Consider the following 21,584-nt stretch of genomic DNA (forward strand, 5'->3'; position numbering starts at 1 on the left):
AATTATCTGTTCAATTAAACCACGTTTTAGGTTACAAAAATAGCAATTTTTAATTAAATCTAGATTTTTTTGCACACAACTTATAGCTCTTTTAGTTATCTGATTTAGAAACGAAATATCTCAAGCTAATGATACCCCGAAAAACAGTGTAAAACCCACTGTTTTAATGCGAGTTTTACCAATTCTGAGAAAATAAAATATCCTGTCTCAACTTTATACAGGCTTAAATTAATCAGCTTAATATTAGTTCAATACACGAAATAAAGCTGCAGTCCGTGCTGCGCGCCAAAAGGTAGGCAATGATTTTAGCGTTATAAGGGTTTTCCATTAGTAAGGGTATGGAAGTCCTGGGAGGACGAAGCAGCTCGATGCCATTGCCATGGGTAAACTTACTTTGCAGCTTGCTCAATGTCAGCCGCTGTTGGTCGTCGTTGGACTGGCTCTCCCCGTAGCTTCGTGTTTTCTGCTTTCTTTTTTCAGGGGCAAAAATGACAACAGGTAAATAAGGTGGGTGAGCGGGAGAAGGAGAGAGAGGGAAGGCGAGGAGGTGGGGGGGGGGGATGGATACCAGGCAATGACAGAGAGCAAAAAACAGTTGCTGGCGCATTTGTGTGCGTCAATTAAGGTCGCTTATGGGTAACTCGAGCCGCAGTTATGGGCGGTCATTAAGACGAAAAAACGCCGAAAAGTATTCAACAAATTGAATCACTGAAACACGCACTCACACAAAAGCACTAACACCCACACCGATGTGCAGATATATACATTTCTTATCTCTGGCTCTCTAAATTCACTGCTCCCCAAGCTTTCAAGGTGAAGTCGCATACACACGTACACCATTAAAAGCTGACCCGAGCTTTTTCGAACTAATCACTTGGGTCCCGGAGTTATCCCTTTTACCAAGTTCAATGGTCTAGAAAATTACAGGGCCATTATCCCAACAACTCCTAAGTACTCCACCCAAAACTATAGCCTCCTTTTTCGGGTATAGTAACCGCTCCCTAGAAAGGCTTATCCTTGGAATCAAAGGAGTGGGGGGACTAAGAGAGCAACAGCTGATTGGGGAACGCACAAGGCAACAAGTTGCGAAAAAGCTTTCGAAGTTCGCATTGAACGAATTCAATGCCAAAGGAGCTTTACCCGATTGATACTTTCTCTCTCTATTTGTCTCCTTGTGAGTATTTTGTTGTTGCTTACGCACTATAAGAAATGGTTCTGGAAATAAAATAAAAAAAATTCTTATAAAAAAATTATTTTTAATTGATTACAACTCTACGGAATATAAATATAGGCTATCAAAAAATACTAAAATATAAAGTATTGTTTCGTACTTCGGTTATTTTCTGAACTATTATTATTATAACCAGCCTTTTTTCATCTTAAAAATTAATTTTATTTGTTTTTTCATAATATAATAGTGAAGTTCATTATTTTTTTGAGTGTCCTGTCATCAATTTCGGGGCACTAGAACACTCGCCGATGCTTTTGGTGTCGGCAGTGGCAAGGCCGAAGACGAAGCGCTTTCGAATGAAGTTCCCGTTTTTTTTGCAACTTGTTGGCTCTGCGTGAAAATGGAAAATCAGTAGCACGCGTACAGCTCTCAAGTGAGGAACATCCCGCGGACCGGAATTGAGAGTGGGCCAAAGTCAGAGGCAACAACTGAAATCGCTGAACACCAATTAATGGACGCCAAGAGCCAACTTTCAATTGAGTTTCGTGTCACAGTCACAGTTGTTCTTGTTTTTGTTCCGGATATTTTTGCGGCGGTGTTTGTGTCTGTGTGACTCTGCAATATGGCCAAGTGTTTTGTGCTGAAAAATGTTAACCAAGTTTAGGCCGAGCGCTCTCTAATCCCTTCTGTTGTGCTTGTAGCCAAAAAAAAAAAAAACGAAAGAATAAAGAAGAGAAAATCAAGTATGTAAAGGAACCTTTGGAACTGTTGCTTCGCTGCCTTCGCTCTCCGGTCGAGAATTTCTCAAACTTTTGCTTAGCGACAACTTAGCCAGTTTCATTTATTATTTACCAGTTCATTTTCATAGCAAATCAAATGTGTCAGCAGCTGTGCGGAGCTCTATATCATAGATATATATCTACATATTGATGAGGTGCACGCATATTGTTTGCTTTCGGCTAATTGGAAAGTTAATTGAACGCACGGGCGATGGGCGCCTAATTTTGCATTAATTAGTTTGGTTTTCCGTGGGGAAACCCCTTAACTTGTCCTGAGGTAGGGGTCCTATCTGATGGCCAAATTGCAATTGGAAAATCTTTGGAATTTCGATTAAATTCCCCACGTCAAAGCGAAGAAAAAATTTTATCTTGAAAATTTTGTTCTAAGGAAAAAAGCAGATGGCAGGCAGTGCACAGAAAAAAACAAAACATTTATATATAGGGTGTCTTATTTCAAATATAGAGTGTTTTATTCAAAATATATGTAGACTGCTTTATTAATATGTGTCTTTAAGTCTTTCATTATTTAATTGTTATTCGCCAATCAATAAACTGCTTTTTACGCTATTTTTTTCAATTTCATTATTATTTATCATAGCGCAGCCTTATTTGCCAATAACATATTCGTATTGATCAAATTTAATTAAATTTAAACATAACCTTTTTTTCGTCGGTGCTTTCTTGTTGAATATTAGCAAATGCTTTTTGGCCCATTCCCCTCGCTATTCTTGTGTGTGTGTCTTTCTCCTTCAATGTTTTTCTGTTCTTCGAGGGACTGCCACAAAAATTTCGTATGCGCCCTGTGCTCCACGCTGAGTTTTAGGCGCGGTCCCAAAAACTCAGTTCCAAAAACAAGTCCCGACACCCAAACTGCAGCTCGCTGACTGATGAGTCCTTCTTGGTTTGAGGGAGTCCTTCCCTGCTCCCTCGTGTGTTTAGGCCTAGTCAAGAGCAAAAAGCAAAGTTAATATAATTATTTATAGATAACGAATCAGGCGAGTGCACAAATTCGTTGGCTGAATGTTGTCTCTTCTCTGGCAGGGAGCGTTAATGGGGCAGCTGCTCGGTTTTGTGGCAGGGGAATTTCCCTATTAACCAGAGATGATGGCAAGCCTACTACACTACAAGAAATATCAACAATAATTTGGGGTTCTTAAATGAAATGAACATACGTTCCAAGATGATTATATGCTCCTATCAATTAATTTGTTTATCCCTTAGATACTTTTCTTCTGCTTGATAAATGTAATATGCATTTTTAAATTTTATAGCTATTGTAAACCTAATGATTTTATTTTTCGTGTACAATAAGGAGTCAAATCAGGGCATGTTTAGGCAGTCATCGCTGCTCCCATGCGCCTATTAAATGTTATTGTTGCCCCTGCTGTTGCTCACGTGCTCCAGCAGCATCCTCATTCCCCCTCCTCATCCCTCATCATCCATTAGAAACGCACACGAAAGGCTTCTGGGAGCAGTGCTCCTCCTCAGTTGCTATACATATGTACATATAAGGCTGCCTTGAAGGGAGTCCATAAATTATATCAATGAAGCGGCGTATAATAGAAAAATATGTCAGCATTTTGTGGATAACAATAAATGGCAGCCCGGGGGAAAGAGATAGGGAGTGTGTGCGAGTGAGAATCCCTATGACACGCGTTGGCACACACACACAGTCGTAGGACATGTTGCATGTGCCACACAATTTGTCACAATTAGAAGGACGAAAATGGCTGCAACCAGTCACGGGCCAAGAAAACAGAAGAGGATTTGGCCAAACAAAAAACTGGAGATCAGAGATGGGAATGGGGAATTTCGAGTGGGTTCTTCAGCTGCGCGCGTAGGAGACAGTTGCATTTGGCTCTTCCTATTTTCCCTATTTTTCCGACTTTTCTTCTTGCTTTCTGTCTTTCCAGCTGAGTGCCCCGCATGCAAGTCGTAAATCTTAATTTGGCATGCGAGCTGCACTCTGGCTGCATCTAAGCCAAATATCCTTCAAGTCTGGCAATTACTGAGATACAAATATCCTCGCGCACTGAAACACCAACACACAAACACCAACGCACTTTCATAGATGGGAGCTCTCATGCATGCGAATTGCATATGTATGAGTTGATTGCGTTACCCTCGCCCCCCAGCATATCCATCCCAGCTTATTCGTCCCCATTTCCCCCTTGGTTAGCCAATGCATTTCCGTCCAAAAGCTCAACAAGCTGAAACTGGTCATAACTACACCGAGAAAAAATCCAGAACTTGACAGAAAGATAGGTCTTTACGCTAAAATTTAAATAAAGTAAAAGAGAGGAAGTGAAAAATCATTTGGAAAAGTTTTTAATATATTTTACTAAACTAAATTGAGGAATATATTACTAACCCTTTTTGCTTACTTAAATTCATAATTTTGTTTAGTTTTAGACAAACTATATAGGATTTGTATCTTAGATTTTCAGAGTGCATCAGCAGAATTTAGGTGAAGAAGTGAACTTGTGATATGATTTGTTCAAATGATTGCACGCACACATACACACATGCATTGGCTCTCGAGTGTGTGATGTGTGTATTTGCATGCGCAGTTAAATTAGTTTACTTGATTTCCGTTGGACATTTGGTTCGTTGGTTTTGATTTGATTGCTGTTAGCTTTGCAAAATCAAAGTCTGAAAAATATGAAATAAATGGAGAGGAAAATATCAACAATAGCTGAAAACAAAAAATCAGTAAACAAAATTTCCAGCAAAAACTTTAAAGTGATACCTTGGTTTTTGTGTCATAATCCGCTTATGCCAGGCTTACAGTAAGTTAAAAAAAAGTTTGCACAGGATGCAATGAATATCGAAAAGGTCGTTATACTGTTTATTCTTTTGAATATCAGTTTACGTCCATTCTTAACGTGCAGTTTTTTTCTTTTGTTTGTATATATCACTTTTGATGGAAGCTTTCTGAAAATTGATATTATTGTGAGATAGTTATTATCCCGTTTTTTTTATAAGGTTGTTCAATTAATTAAAATCTTAAAAATCCGTATATTCAATTTTGAATGATTGAGAAAGTTTAAGTTTCGACTTTTAAAAGCGAAGGCTTTCTCCGCTCTCTGTGTTAATTTGCATGTGTTGTTTACCAGGCCCCAAGTCATGCATAAAAAAGGGCAAACAAAGGGGAAAGGTGAAGTGGTTGGGTGGGAAGGTGGGTGGCCTTCGGATGTGGCAAAAAAAAACTGACACAGATACAGTCTGCAGTTAATTAAAAGCGCAATAAATAAACAATAAACAATGGCCGTGACGCAGATGCGGATGCGGATGCGGATGTGTGTGGGTGCGGATATGTGGCAGCATCAGCTGGGAGTTCTGGCCAGGCTTAATGCACTTATGGTCAGTGCAATATGCAAATGCAATTAAGATGCATGAAGGCGCGGAGTGAAATCCGTCCACCGTCCACCGCCCGCCGCCCACCGCCCACTGAATTGGAAATGGAATCACGTAGGGACGGATTTGCAGTCGACCAAAATCAATAACAGTTGCCAATCCAAGAAAAAAAATGATGTATATATTCATAGTGTGTACTTCAGCAGAGGAATTAAACTTTTCCCATGCTTTTCGAGAAAGTCCAAACTAAAAGAATTTTCAAATTTCCGCCAAACAACTTTGGCACAAAAAGCAAAGCGAAAATATTTCCATTTTCGTGGAAGCAATAAAAGGGAAACCACCGCCGCTTTCATTAAAAAAGAAGAAACGGAATCAAATTAAAGAATAACACAAAAGTTCGAATGCAATAAAAGAGCAGGCATTTTTTTCATATTTCCACAAAACGGATTTCCATAAAACCGTGCTTGTATTTGGGAAATGGGAAATCACGTAAAATTTGCAATAGATTTTCGCAGGCAATTTGCAGCGGCGTTCGAGATATTGAAACCTGATTCCAGGTTTGAGACACAGCCGCTGGGCGAAATCCATATAACCGCACACATCGAGCACTCCGGCTTACGCAAGCATAAAGTTTCCAAAATATTTTTTTATATCCAGTTGACAGCGAGGAAAAGCCGGGGAAAGAGCGTTGGATGGGGGGAGAAAGGTGGGGAAAATCCAGGGACAGAGAGATGAAAGCCAAAAATTATGCCCTGATAACGATTCTGGGCTCACACGAACATGCTCACTCACACACACAACCCAACTCATCGATTTGTCAGGACCTTTTTTGCACAGGGGAAAATAAATGGGGAGCCGGTGAGTATTTGAATTGGAGGTGGTTTTCTGTTTGTGTGTGCGGGGATGATGCTAAAAGTTCGGGGCCTTGTTGCCCTGGCAAATGGCAATCAAATTTCAGCCAATAATTAATTTGTCCATCAGAAACTGACAATTGGAATGCCCATCAGGTGCGGCGAAATACCAAAAACTAATTGCCAAACTCGCAATTTCGATGGCGTTCTCTTACACATTTAATTAAATGCATTTTGTAGTTTTGCTGGCACTGCAAAACTATGCAAATTGGAAAATAAATAATGTAGGCCACATTATTATTCTTTAGCAGTTTGCATTTTAGCTATTTTCAAATTAGATTGTGTGCTCTAAATAGTTTAAAAAAAAACCACCTATGGTTTTAACACCTGATAGATGTGGTTATTGTCATTTAAATTGAATTTGAATAATGATATAATTAAAGTTTGTTGGGAGAATTTTATTTCACGACATATTAATTTTTAAAATATTTAAATGTTCAACGTTCCGAACTTTCTTAAGTTCTATTTTCGCTCTTTGGTTACTACTATTTATACATTTAATTATCTTAAATTAACTCACCTTTAGCTTTATTAATAGCCCACCTAATATCACCCAAAAATGCTTGCCCAATGTCACTCCCTTGTCAAAAATCAACTGTCCAACAAAATTTAAGTTGGCTCAGCCTAATGAAATTATCGCTGCGATGGGAGATCACCGAGAATGAAAAAAAAAAAATACATCCGAAATTTAGATGGGCTTTGTTTATATTTAAAACTTTGGAACAGAAAATGTTGCGCCTAATTGAAACTCTTTTGGGCAAAGTCAACAAATAAACAGCTGAAGCGAGACACCGAGGCCATTGACGTCACAGCATTTAAGGGGCTTGGAAAAGTTTGTGCCACGGGGGAATTTTCCTGGGGACTGAGTGGCAGTCCTCAGAGATGGAGATTGGATTCAAGACGTTGAATGTCCTTGATTTGGGCCACAGACGAACGCTCCTTGGGCAAATCTTTTCTTAGTCCCTAACAAGATTGATGGCAAATAGCGCGCTATATGCATTTTCCGTTGCCATCAGCATCCATTTTGCTGAAAGGAAAGCCAAATCGGATCATGTCAATGCATCGCAGTGCAATTTCTGCTGCCGGGCCCCCAAACAATAGTCCTTTGATTTGCGAAGGGTTAAATGGCCAAATTGTCGAAAGGCGGCTCATTCGCTTTGATCCCTTCGTGGCTCCTTTCGCACAGCGATTTGCAAAAACATTTGCCAAATACATTTCCCCATTTCCCGGCATTCTGGCATTGTATTTGTTTATGGCAATATTGAGTCTGATTTTGTTTTGATTGTAACCGCAGAAAAGGTTGTTATTGTCGGAATAGTTAAGGTAGCACATGGGAGTTGTCAGTGGAGGATGTTTGCTAACAGATTTTGACAACTAACTCGACTGATAAAATTGGCAACACAGTTGTAAGAGGGGTGAAACATTTATTGAATCTATTTTAATTGGTTTAAAGAGTTGCGATCTGATAATTTATTCAAAACAAAATTTATTCGAAGAGGATAAATGTAAAGCAATTTGTATATTGATGAAAATATGTTTCACATTATTAAAAACGAGTCTAGACAAAATTTAATTAATTCTGAAATATGCAAACTTGGCTTAAATAAAAGTAGCCATAATTTTATGCGTATCAATTATGCATCAATTAATTCAATAAATAGAAACACATTTTTAGCATTCGAAAATAAATAGATTTCATCATAAATCAATTTTTATGAATTTTGAATTAAATTTAGGCAATGACTATTATAACCTGTCTTTGAAAATCTCTGTATATTACACCGCTTGAAATCGTAATCCACTTCTCAATGAAATTAACAAACTAAAAGAAATGTTTGTGGAAATTATCATCGAAAGGCGACTCCCTTCAACCGAAAAATTCCTTCACAAAAAACCTAGCCGAGAATGGGGCAAATAGCATTAAACACATTCCGGCGAACCCATTCGTAAGCCACTGCGTGTGGCCGCAGGGCTATTTGCCAGGGATTCGAGCAGAATGGCTAAAAGGTGAGAGGGGATAGCTGGAAAAGCAGGAAAAGCTGCCACCGCTTAATGCAATCGATGCACTGCAGCCGCACAATATCCATTGTATTGGTGATTAATTTCTTGCCTCCGGGTGGCTACCAATGATCACGATGATGATGACGATGAGGTGCTGTCTCTGCACCCGGGTTTCCCCACAAGGACTCCTGGGTCGACAGGATTCGCTCACATCTCGCCTTTGTAAACAAGTTGACAGACAGGCATCCGGCCACCGAGAACTCGCTTCCTTCAGAAGCGATGAGAGCTGTATTGACGTTTGATGAGCGGATTATCATCGGCAGTTTCCCCCTTGCGAGGAGGACAAGTGTTGGATCGGGGTTTTCCTCGCCACACAATAACTGCGCCATTTCCCACCGATTTCCCTCAACAATATGTGCACAAAACTGTTGAAAATCCATTCCCCGATTGTTCTTTAATGCTTGCAGCACTTGTTGCAGCCCGTCGGCAATTCCTATGCTATTTCATTCTCCGTTAAGCTTTTATGGGTTACAATATCGGTTTATGCAATATCCTGCTGGTATTGCATAACTTTGACATTTTAATGGCGAATTGTTTGAGCTGCAATAAAAGTTTTCGGTTGGCAGGGAAGCGAGCAATCTAAATGGCACTTCAAATATTAAAACACAACAGATATAAATGATTTTTTATATAACAATTACATAGATATTAAAACATAAAAAGTAGAGATGATTTTTATATAATAGTTACAGGAAAACAAAAGCAAAAATTAATTCTCTGTTAAGTACATTAATACAAATTAATTTGAATGAGTCAATTATGGAAACTATGCAAATTAAAAAAGAAAAAATAAATTTTTACGTATAAATAAATACGTATATATAATATAAATAATTATAATTGAATAACATTTGCTGTATAAAAACACATGCAACTCTTTAAGCTGCTTATAAAAAATAATTAAATTATCGATAGTATTTTTTGTACCATAAGTTATTTAATTTCCTCGTTGAAAGAGTTATATAAATTAAGTTTTTTTCCTGATTAAGTTATAAAGGCTTGCCTATTTAAGTCGTATTGCTGCTCACTGCATAAAAACAATTGTTAAAATGTGCCCTTCGAAACCGATTGAAATTCAAGCCCGTATTAATGTCGTTCTGCCCGCTTTTTAGCTGTTGCAATAAAGTGTAGTAGTTTCGTGTGGTAATGGGGGCCAGGCCAATAAAGTGCATCCAAGGCCGAGGTACAAAGTTGGCATGTTAGTTCCCTTCCGCAAAATAACCCCCATAAATGTCGGGCAATAAGAGGCAGCTCAAATTGTGTGGCAGGATCATAAAGTGCACGCACGGAAGGAGTATACGTATAACCGAGCAACCCAATTTCCCTTGAGCCACAAAAAAAGTGCAAGATGAATTACCGTTTTGCAATGGCTGAGTCCTGAGTCCTGGCCGAGAGAGAGTCCTTCGAAACGTGCCATCTCATTCCGCATTTCCTTCCCATCCGCCCACTCTCCGTCCATTGTGTGTGTGTAGGTGAGCGTATAATGAGCTGCTGTTTTACATTTTAATTTCCGGCCACGTTCAAATGGCTGGCTGTCCGTCCGTCTGACTGTCTGTCCGTCCGGCTAAAAGCAGTAGAGATTTGCGGATTTGGCTCTTAGCCCATCTCGCTCGCTTTTCCACTGTTGTTGGCCGCAATTATTTAAATGAGATTACAAAGGACTTATGCAGCGGAAATCTTATTGTGTGTATGTTTGCCATTCATTTGTCTGACTCGCTCACTTGCCTGTTCCTGATCCCTGATTCCGGATACTGGATACTGGATACCGGATTCCCGACTCCTGCTCCTGCTTTTGGCCCGGCTCAGATTACGGCTTAGACGACGTGTGTCAAAAGTTATCCCGGCCAATTGTTTGGCTTTTGTTCAAACTACAATAAAGTCGACGTGCATACCTAATTTGTTTGTTAATTGTCCTTTTTTTTTTTTGGCCAACAAGATTATCCTGGCGTTGGGCTGGGTCCGAGGATCTAATGAGTTTGTCAGCAGTTTTGCACTAACGGACACATGTCGGTTGGCAAAGTTTTCTCCAAAGGCATGGCCCAGTTACAAAGTTGAAACTAAATAAATTAGCATTTAAATGGAGTGTTGGCATGTTGTGGGCTGTGTATTAAACTAAAAGAGTTGGCTAGCAAGCAAGTGAATACTAACTAGGTAAAATTGAATACTTAATGGTTACAATTTTTTTAAGGCTTTAATTTAAAACTTAGTTCAATTTGAAATTTAGCGTTAGCTACATTTGAACCTTCTCTTTTGGTCTAATTACTCTAATTGCAAATTCGTTCTCAGAAAATCAATCAATCAAAAGGAAGTAAATTTCAAATACTCGCTTTTTCCGGGATAAAAACCCAAGTTGGTTCTAATTACTTAAAATGATATATTGACTTAAACAATTTTGTTTCTTGAAGGTTTTTGGTTAAAACGCTCTTTCAAAAGGAAATCTTTATCTGCTTCCTTACAAAATTTAACTACCATAAAACTCATGACCCTTCTTTGTTTTTTTTCTGGAAACTTTATGGAAGCACTTAACCATCTCCTTCTTCACTCACTTTGGAATTCAAATGAGCCCCAGTAAATCTCTACTCAGGAATGCGAAAACCTTTTCCATTGCGATCCAAAGCCTTGGCCATCTCGTCACCGCCTTTCAGAGACCAAGCAACCATCACCTGCCACCGGTTTTCCCCGATTCTGTTCACATTTAAGCGGCTGAAGCCTTTTGCACCTGGACGAACCACGCAGAATAGCTTTCAGCGCTCGACAATTCGAAGACTGCAGGACCACACCTAAGTGTCCTGGCCAGCCATCCAAAGCAGCCAACACCGCAGGATATTTGTGCATACAATAAAAAAGCAGCAGTGGCAGCAGCTTAAACAGAAACTGAAACAACAACGGCGATGACAATTTCCATTTGGCCGTTTTCCATTTTCCATCCAAAAGGTGTGTGTGTGGGTGTGGGTGGGTTTGGCTTAACCTTGGTTTAGAGAGGGTGTTTGAGGGGGTGGTCAAGCTCAAGGACGTCGGACGAGTGGAGTGACAGGACACCATTGCCGTTGTTGTTGTTTTTGGCGTGTCTGTGGCAGGGAGAGCAATCTAGAAAAATTACTGCAATATGGAATAACAGTAACTATTGTGCTAATAGGATTAAAATGTATGCAACATACAATGGCAGCTTTGGGGGGCACGGCCACGGGAGCTGTCTGCCGTTGACAGCCGAAAAGGGGGGTCGACGAATGAGGAAAGGTGAGCAGAGGTATCTTCCTATCCCCCACCCACACACCCACACAGGTGTCAACAGATGCTGAGCGTTTTTCACCGGACAGCCTCACGTATCCTTTGTTTGAGATTATGACGCCCACACATCTTGTTACATATAATATGTGTAACGTATATCTTACAGCTCGCAGGAGGTTTCCAACGCAGATAGGACACCCCATAATTGCAAAGGATAATTTGTGTGCTCAAAGTGCGGAAAAAGTTTATTCGTAGTCATATATGCATAAGCCGGGAATATGCTCTGTATTAGAGTTAGATACCAATGGAGTAAAGTATAATTACTTACATACTTAATTGAAGTTTATTTCTATAGAGCGAAAATGTTAGCCAAACCTTTCCAGAAAAAATTACGTTTAAGTAGATTAGGATATTTTCTAATTGGCTTATATCATTTTAACATTTTTTAAGAAGTAGTTACTTTAGCAAAGCTATGGAAAAAAAGAAGGGGAAAGTCATCTATTTTTCAGGGCGGCAAGGTCCATCTTTGCAGGGATCCCGACAACGTTTGCTCTTCTCCTTCTTGTTTTCCCTTCTATATTGCTCCGACTCTAAGAAAAAATCGATTGGGAAATGAGAAAAAGGAAATTAAATGAAACTACACACATACTCTTAAAACAGCCGCCAAAGAACTGATCTTTGGTACTGGGTTTTTTGCCCTTTTCGTTGCCTTGACTTTGGTCCTTCATCTTAGCCAGTCCCCTTGCAAAAACCTTTGATTGATGGGTGCTCCATCCTTTGGGCAGAAGGAGCTCGCCCAATTGCAGTAATTTGAAAAGACTAGCGGCCATTTTAGAAGAATTTAACCGAACAATTGGAAACTGATAAATTTTGAATTGATATCGCATGGTTGCCTAATGAATGAATGGTGAATAAAAGATTGAACAAAACTATCGCAGCCTGCCAATCGAAAGATTGCCTTGAAACTTTTTAAAAGCCCCGAATGCCACAAACCCACGCTTTTTGCTTCTGGCGGCAACAAGTTTGTAATGACTTTGAGCAACTAATTAGAATGCAGCGGAACTGCGATGCACTCGCCTACCAAAATGCAAGCACTTTAATCGAAAAAGTTCGGCCAGTTACAGATTAATTTTTTTGTACATGTTTGCATACATAAATCACAAAAGAATACATTACAATGAGAAAAAAAGAGTTGACTAGAAATTAAGTATAAAAATATTACAAGGTAATTACCTGAGCCACAAGTTAAACGTAAAATATTTTTGAAGAAATTAAGTGAGTTTCGGAAATAACATAGTATAATAAGTATAACCCTTTGACTCTTTAAGGGCCCTTATCCAAATGCAGTAAATATTTTAATTTAATTTGTAACTCCTGCTCACATTTCTATCGATATAAACCCATAGTTTAAGCACACATCTTTGAAGTGTGTCTAAATTGTCTGAGCCGAGCTGGCTGAGAGCATTATCGTGTTTTTATATGTATACCCGTGCCAACAAGTATACGTTCCTCTAGCGTTCAAAGTCAATGTTTTAGCACTTAGTGTGCCAGCTCATAACGTTCCGTCAAGAGCAGAAAAACCCAACAAGAGGTCTCAGGAATAATAGCAACCAGAGGAGGAAATGTGAAGGAGAAAAGTTGAAAGTTCAGCGCAGCTTAGCAAAACGAAGTGGAGATACTCTACCATGAGGAAAAATCCATGAAAATCCCATTAATCAATCCTTCAGCAAAATCAAACAAGCTGGAAAATTTCAATTTTATATTTATCTACTCGAGTGTCCTGAGGGTTGGAACAGGGTTCGTTGATACGATGATGATGTGTTGCAGTTGCCACATGCAGCACCTTTTTTTTTTTATTTTTCTCTTGGGTGCGGCTGCCTTTGAGGCAAATTCTATCCTCCCCCGTTTGTTGTTAGTTTTCCTCTTTTTTTTTTTGGGGTACTTTTACACGAAATTTTCGCTCATTTCCTATTTGCACGGGGTGAGAAATGTGAAAATTGTGGGCTTGGCTGTTTGTCGCTTTGATTGCAGTTTACATAGGTGTCAATTAGCAACGGTGCGGTTGGCTGCATTTCAATGGTATTATAGTTGATGTTTTCGCAGTTCTCCCCTTAAAATCCGGAGGTTGTGCAATACTCGATGGGATCAAGTAAGGATTAGAGAGCACACTTTAGAGCTCGGAAATTGACACCAAAATTACTAGTTTATGTTGTCGTTTTGGGTTGAAATAATTGTTTACATTATACTTCGAAATCCTCTTAAATCAGAAGAGAGAACTTCGGCATGACAAATTTGAAACTTCCATGTTAGTTAATTAAAAAAAGTTTTGTTAAATATATATTTTATTTTCTCATTTTATTTACCTTTATTTCAAACGGAAGTCTTCTAGAAATTATAAATAAACAGCTGTGTTTACTTCCCCTCGAAAATCAGCAGCCAAATCGGCGACAGACAGAGCAATGAATGTGATGAATAACTAAGAGTAATGTTACGAAATCAATAAAAATCCTTTTACAAGATCTAGGACACACCGCACACACATGCACATTAAGGACTTTCGGGTTGTCAGGCTGTCAGTGTGTGTGTGTGCGACAAAAAGACTTGGACAACATTTTTCTTTGACCGAGCACATTTTTATTATCCCAAACTAATTTGAGGGTTGGTCCTTGATTTCTCCTCCATCCCTGTCTCCCTCTCACTCTCATGTCCTCTCGCTTCCACGAGGGTCGTTGCCATGTTTTGATGTCATTCGCTACACGTGCTTAATTTCATTTAATTTATTTAATACTTGAAAAATAAGTTTTTTGTTTACTTTTGTATTGGGCAACCCCTCGTTCCCTTCGCTCCTTTCGATATGAGTTCGACTTCCCCGATTTTCTGTACTCTATCCCTCGGTTTCTTCTTCTTCTTCATCTATTTAACGGCACTTGGGCGTGTACAAATGCCAATGAATTCGCATTTCGCCATTCGCCACGCTGCGTAACGTGAAAAACGTGAAAATGTTGGGTGTTGTGTGTGTGTGTGTGGAATGGGATCGGAATGCAAAAGACGAATTCGAAATGCGGACTGCAAGACAAATCGCCCGCTGGGGAATTGTGAGGTTTGCCGGAGAATGCCTCGTCTGCATATTCATGATATTACACCATGGAACCGCCGATGGAAAGGCCTGCTCTGCATATTTATCTGCTGGCAGACGGCTGTTATTAACCAGAAGTTCGCAAGCCCAGCAGGAAGGAAGCAGTTAAAATAAAACTTCTATTAGCATCAGCAGCTGCCTCAATTAAATAGCGATTTAACTATTTTTGCATCGTAAGATATATTCATAGTTGAGAGATTGGGTTAGCCAAAAATATGGCTTGGTAAATAAATACTTGTGTACTTGTTAAAAACTCTAAACTAGTTAAACAAATTGTAAGATTTCTTGATCTAATTTATTTAAAAAACTTTGCAACTACTTCTTACTACTTATTTTACAAAAATAGAAATAATTGATAAAATATTTTTAAACCATTTTAATCTGATTTGTTTGCAATGCTATTCACTTGCTTCCCTTCATCATTTTTTTTCTCCAAATAATAAGACATTATCCTCTTCATACGCATTCTGTTGCCGGGGAGAACTAGTTAACTGACTGATTAGTGGAGCTGCCACCACAATGACGCACATTGGTCGTTATTCCAGTTTCCATGGTTGTGCCACTCGGAATCTTCATTTGCCACCTGCCATTCAGATCTCGAATAAAAGCGATGGTTGAGCTGAGATTGCTGAACTTTTGCGGGATTCGCAAAGGGGGTTGGCTGTCAAAAATACGAAAGTCCTGCACGCAATTTGCTCGTTTCGCAGGAACTTTAAAATGAATTACAGTATGTTGTTTAAAAATTGCACTTTTGCCAAGAATTTTATGATGTGCATGGTATAAATCGCTAGGGAATGCCAAAGTGCTGCACTATGACCTACATGGCCATAATTAATGCCGGTTCAGGGCTTCCAACCTGAAACCGCACTCATGCCGGGCATCTCATCCGGTTCCACTTCCCATTCGGTGGTTGGTCGAATCTAATGGCGTGTGAGTGTATTTGCCTAAGCGGATTAGCTGGCAGAGTGTGTAGGTACACTTGAAAGAATGAGGGTTTACTAAATAATAAATGTTTAAGCTATGGATTTTGAAGGAAGTTATATAGTTGGGAATAAAGTTATATAGTTAATAAAAACTAGCTAAAAATCAAGACAACTTAAACATGAAAGCAGTTTTTGTTTTTATCTTACCTTTCGCTTAGATGCATTTTAAATTAATTAGTTTAATGATATTAGATGTTTTCATAGTAAATATTTATTGTGGGCTTATTACATAAATGTACAATTTTCTGAGATTTTCTTAAAATCATTTTGAGTGCTACTTTAATTCCATTTTAAGTATCTGTAAAAAGGTTAGGATTATTTACAAATGGCTTAAAGATATTTATTGAATATTACCTACTAAGGGTAGTAAGAAAAAATAATTCTTCGGAAAGAACTGGCATACATTTCGTATTTATTTGTTGAAGTGTAGCTTGTTGGAGAGCAGTGAAGCATCGGTTTCCTTTGTCCGCAAATATTCAATATAGCCAAGCAACAAAACCCTCCATTTTCCGCAGAAAAGCAAAGCGCAACTCGCCCGGCCACAGTTGCTTGGTAATTGGGAGAGATGAGCGGTCTGGGTCCTGCAGCCTGTTGGCTGGCCCACAAGCGCATCGAGTCCTGGTCTCGGATGGCCAAGGAGCGGGTGGGAGCGGTGCGTCGAGTCACCCTCGATCGGAATTCAGCGGACGAGGGATCCCCGAGTGGGAGTGCTGGCACCACCACCACCGCCGCAAGTGGTGGCAACGGGGCAGCGGCGGTGCACATCCTGCCGATGGGGGAGGGGGCTCCACCACACCGCCGCCACAGCCAATGACCCCGCCGCCATCGGCCTCGTCGGTCACATCGACCACCAGCGGAATTGGCAGCGTTTCGGCTGGTAGTGTCAGCGATAGCTGTGATTTGCCCACGGACTCGGAGGTTCTTATATCTATTACCTACAATATCAATTATTCAATTAATTAAATTTAACTAAATATTTAAATTGACTTCCTCCAGGAGGTGGCCATTGCCAAGGAATGCCAGCCCATCCAGCCGGCCAGCCAAATGCATGGAATGCACGGCGGCATGGGCCTCAACCACCATCACATGGGCACAGTTTCGGCCACCGGAACGGACATCTTGCGCGGACCCGCCGAGGTGTTCCACAGTCCGCTGCACTTGCACCACCAGAGCCGCTCCTTCCCGCCGCGTCTCCAGCGCACGCCGTCCATCTCCAGTCAGAGCAGCGTGGACAGCGCTCCATCCAGGCATTCGGTAGGTGACCTCATTTAAATGTATAAAATGTATTGTTCTAATAAATATAAGTCCCATTGTTAACTCGAAATTATGGAACATTAAGTGGTTTTAAAAACTGTTTAGTTCAAAAAAGTTTAATTAGTAAAAAATAAATTTAAAATAGTCAACTATTTCCAAATTTATTAGTCCACAAAAATCATAGATTTTTTTAAAGAAAAATATATTTAAACAATTTTTTGCTGTTTAACCAAACTGCACAGAAATTCAGCTTTGTTCATTTTATAGTTACATTTTTGTTAGCTTGGATATAATAATAATTTAATGCTTTTTTAATGTCACAGGGTCATCGCGGCTCGTCACCACAGATAAGGACCTTCGGACCGGACGGACGCAGTTCTCTGCCGAGCGAGCCGGCCTTTCCGCACCATTTGGCCAGATCGCCCAGTCCGATGAGAACTATATCCTTAGACGCCCGTTGCGGCAGTCCGGCTCATTCGACGGATCCGGGAGACCTGAGGACACCCAGTCCTTCGCAGAGCAGCTTGGCCTCCTTGGCCGGCGGGTCGGGAATGGGGGAGGTAGCTCGGGAAAAGGAGTGGGCGTGGCCGGAGGTCGTTGCCTTTCGCCGCTGCTGATACCGCCGCGCTCACAGCCCGGAGTGGATCCAGCCATGGGTCCCGCCTCCCCGTTGGGAGCTCTTCAGCCGGATCTTTATCGAATGCCGGACGGACCCGTCTACTTGACAGCTCCGGAATCCAGTCACGCCGTGGGAAGATTGCACCTGCGCGTGAAGTACGACTATCACCTATTCGATCTGACGGTGCATCTGATTGAAGGTGAATACTTGAATATAAACAATTTGGTTATAAACTCAAGGGTATCATTTTTATAATTTTGTTTATTTTTTGGGGCTTAGATATGAAAACATAATAAATATTAATAATTGGAGACACTCAGACATGCAAATTAATTTTTCTATAAAATATCTGATCTTGAAACTATTCGAACTGGCAGATTCATATTTAACCATTATTATTAACTAATAATATTAAACTCCAGTGACTCGTTTTATCGGTGATGGACGTAGGTTGTGGTTAGTTGTGACCTCTATTACGTCGCCGGTTTTCAGACCCAGAAACTCCGCCGTGTCTGAGTTGGTTAATTGAAGGCCGTGTGCCTTGAAACATAAATTTCTTTGGTCCAGTTTATAAAAGAGGGCATAGGCCGCCATAAGCTTCTCCATCGGCATTCTGCTGAATACATCGAAGTGCAAAATATTTCGTTCCTCGCTGCGCACTTTTAGGTGAATGCGATCCATACTCGTATTTAATATTCTGTATTTGTCGGTTGAGAAAATATATCCAATTTAGGACTAATGACTTGTAAAGCTATGCCAAGTACTACTTTGGTTTATCTTTGAAAAATTATTGTATTGTTGTTACCTATTTTTGATACTTTTATATTAATGGATTTTTAACCCCTGATTTACAGCTCACAATCTCAGTCCCATTGAGGAAGGTGGCTTTCGGGATCCTTACGTTCGGTTAATGTTGCAACCGGAAGTCGACAGTCGGAAGCGGCAGACGCACATCCATCGGGGTGAATCGAATCCCTATTTCGACCAGCACTTCAAGTTTCCGGTTTCCCGCGATCAGCTCCAAGGAAAGGAGCTGATCCTCCAGGTGCTCGACTACGATCGCTATTCGCACAACGATATAATCGGAGAGGTTCGCATCTCTGTAGATGGTCTGGATCTGTCCAAGTCTGTGGAGGTGAGTAGATGATTTTTCAAATGTGGTATTGAAGTACAATAAAATATGATTTTAGATCTGGGGAGACTTGCTGCGTACCAAGAAACCCAAGGAGGATCGACCGGAGCTCCTTTGCTCTTTAAACTATTTACCGCAGGCTGAGCGATTGACCGTGGTCATAATGAAGGCCAGAAATTTGGACACTCTTCAGGAACCATATGTAAAGGTAAATAATATAACTTTTAATTAAAAATATTAAAACTGAAAGGGTATAAAAAGGTTATTTATTGAATTTGAAATTCCTTTTACAAACAATATTTCTTATTAAATTTTTAACAAATTCACTTAAATTTATTTAGGTATCCTGACTATACTAAACTCAATAATTCTCTTTTTTTTAGATTTATCTGATTCAAAATGGCAAACGCATTAAGAAAAAGAAGACGAGCATCACGAAGTCGGACGATCCCACCAACCCCATTTGGAACGAGGCGTTCACGTTTAATTTGCAATCAAATTATCTCCACAATGCAGCCATCGAGGTAACCTTTAGCTTTTAGCTTTTAGCCTTTTGGCTCTTGGCTCTTTGCCGGACTGGCGGCCATAAACCGGTGGCCTCCGCCGTTTTTAACAGCACGGCTGCTAATTCCGGGCAATAGCCCCGGTTTAATGCCGGGCCGTGTTTTAATTGAAAACCCCACCCCCTCGCCACACTCTTTATATCATTTTATATTCCATCTCCGCAGATCTATGTGGTGGGTGCCGGCAGCGAGGCCACGGAAATTGGATGCTGTGGTCTGGGTCCCCAGGAAAGTGGAACTGGCTGCCAGCACTGGCACGATATGATTAACAATGCCCGAAAGCCCACGGCCATGTGGCATTACATTCGCTAGGCCGTATAAATTAGTTATGATTTGCAGCCACAAAAAAATCGAAAAACAAAAACAAAAACAAACATTCAATTGTTCCCACATTGCGTCTATATAGGTGTACTACTAACGTAACCGTGTCTGTGTGAATTTTCCAATTGCATTTTTGGCGGCCCGCCGTCCGAAGCTTATAATGTTCTACGAAATCAAAATCTCATCTCTCTATATGCATATTATATATATGAATGTACAATATATACGCGCTGCAGCTAACTAGCCCTCCAAGAAGCTCAATCTAAAGTTCCTACGCAACGACAGAAACTTCGAAAAATGCCCACAAAAATTGTTTTTATTTCTGTGGGTAATTTGGTTTAACGGATTAATTCTTTTTTTTCGTTGTGCATTTTGTGCAACCTCTTGAGAAGAAGAATAACACACACACAATTGGTAGAAACCGGGTAGGGGTACAATAGGAAATCGGTAATCGCACATCCAAACTGTCAGCCAGACTTGTTGACATTTCCATCGACTTCGGCAGACACTTGAGGAGCCTTAAGGAAGGCATTCAAGTGTGCATTTCTTAAATAATTATGAATACACCGCACCGGGAATAATAATAATAACTCGAATAGGTGAGTGGTCGTCAATCATGCAGGAAGGGAGTACGAATCCAAGAGCGAACCTCCCTCGAATTCGCTTGGAAGAAGTCGCCCCTTTGTGCCGGCGACAGTTGACAAATTGCCATCGTGTCCTGTTGTCCTTTTGCCATTCGATCCTGTGTGCGCTTGTCGTCAACTGTTTGACAGTTTTGCCCGCAGAAAAAGAGCGAGATGTGGAGAGAACTTATGCTAATTGTTAAGTTAAACATATATATATATATATTCCTTCCAGACGAGTACGTCTATCAAGGAACACACCAAAGAGCATTTCTCGGGCACTTGAACCTATTTTATATGGACTTACAACGAGTATTCCAATGGCATCTGAATAATAAGATATTTATTGACGGGGGAAACGGGGCTAAGAGGGTTTTCCGATTTCTTTCACATAAAACTATGAATGTCATTTCGGTGTTGTCGCATCACTACGGGAAGTCAGACCTTATAATGTGTGTAAAATATGCTATTTAATCCAAGTAAATATTGCAGAATACAACAACTGAATGTGTGTAATTTAAACTTAAACAAAGACTTGAAAAGTACATAGCACTGCACGTGTTAACTAGACAAAAAATACATACTCTAAGGAGCAGCCTATAAATATAAATATATGATATATATACATACTATATATACACCATACTTGTACAAGTTTTTTCTACACGAGTCCTTCTACACAATTGTTTCAACTTGTCCTCTGCCAAACGAAACACAAGAACAACATTGCTGACATGAAGAAAATAATTTAAACCGAAACAACAGAACAACAAAATAAATGCTGAATACCTCCGATTTAAGCAAAACATTATTACTTTACAACTATGCGTAGAAGATGAAAAACACACTCGGAATGCAAATCAAAAGTATAATTAAACCAGCAAAGCAAAACGAAATGTACAAAACTGCATATACAAATAATTATATTTCCTAAAATAGTGGTTATTGAAGGCGATGCTGTCAAAAACTAAACCGCATAGAGGAATAACTCCACCTAAATTATAATTATATACACCTACAAACTACAAAACAACCTATATTCATATGAATGAAAATGTATATGTAACTTAAATGTATGTGAACTTAAATTATTCGGTAAATAAATAACTTAAAACAAAGGAAATATAAATCAAGGGCTGAAGGTGTTCTGAAGGATTATGAATATACTTCACAGCTTTAGTGTTTTGATTTTTAAAATTTTGGATTTCGCGCCAAGTTCTGTAAGCAGTTGGTAGACTGTTTACACTGCTTAAGAAAAAGGGATGCCATCATGCAACGCGAACATGGTTGTGTCTCGGCTAAATCGTAACTGATAAAGCGAATTCCCTGGTATTCAGTTACAGCGTATTCAAGCGAAACACGGCGAATTAACCAAACAAGAACAAAATTGGTTTGTGTCTTAATGTAGCCTAGACTTGTTTTAAACTTTAAATTTTAATTACTTTT

General features: G+C 39.8%; 2 protein-coding genes across 2 annotated transcripts; one reads left to right on the plus strand and one right to left on the minus strand.

Annotated features, from left to right (window-relative positions):
* Window positions 1-1,598: 1,598 nt before the first annotated feature.
* On the plus strand, window positions 1,599-21,256 carry LOC108087515 (synaptotagmin-7). Its single transcript, XM_017184918.2, is given in 10 exon segments — window positions 1,599-1,914; window positions 16,142-16,407; window positions 16,410-16,544; window positions 16,623-16,880; window positions 17,204-17,434; window positions 17,437-17,698; window positions 18,354-18,634; window positions 18,690-18,839; window positions 19,015-19,155; window positions 19,360-21,256. Coding segments are annotated over 9 exon segments (1,821 nt in total). The 5' UTR covers window positions 1,599-1,914; window positions 16,142-16,191; the 3' UTR covers window positions 19,507-21,256.
* On the minus strand, window positions 11,908-12,415 carry LOC108087524. Its single transcript, XM_017184928.2, has 2 exons — window positions 12,157-12,415; window positions 11,908-12,097 (listed from the first exon to the last, which is right to left on the minus strand). Exons 1-2 carry the CDS (start codon window positions 12,392-12,394, stop codon window positions 12,006-12,008), a joined length of 330 nt encoding a protein of 109 aa, XP_017040417.1. The 5' UTR covers window positions 12,395-12,415; the 3' UTR covers window positions 11,908-12,005.
* Window positions 21,257-21,584: the final 328 nt, after the last annotated feature.

Source organism: Drosophila ficusphila, unplaced genomic scaffold (genome assembly GCF_018152265.1).
Source record: "Drosophila ficusphila isolate 14025-0441.05 unplaced genomic scaffold, ASM1815226v1 contig_286, whole genome shotgun sequence".
In the NCBI taxonomy this organism is placed as follows: domain Eukaryota; kingdom Metazoa; phylum Arthropoda; class Insecta; order Diptera; family Drosophilidae; genus Drosophila; species Drosophila ficusphila.

Coding starts and splice junctions, on each gene's coding strand:
- LOC108087524 (XM_017184928.2), bottom strand. CDS start 12,394: ATGCGATATCAATTCAAAATTTATCAGTTTCCAATTGTTCGGTTAAAT. Junction 12,098..12,156: donor CTTTGGCGGCTGTTTTAAGA/GTATGTGTGTAG, acceptor ATTTTTTCTTAG/AGTCGGAGCAATATAGAAGG.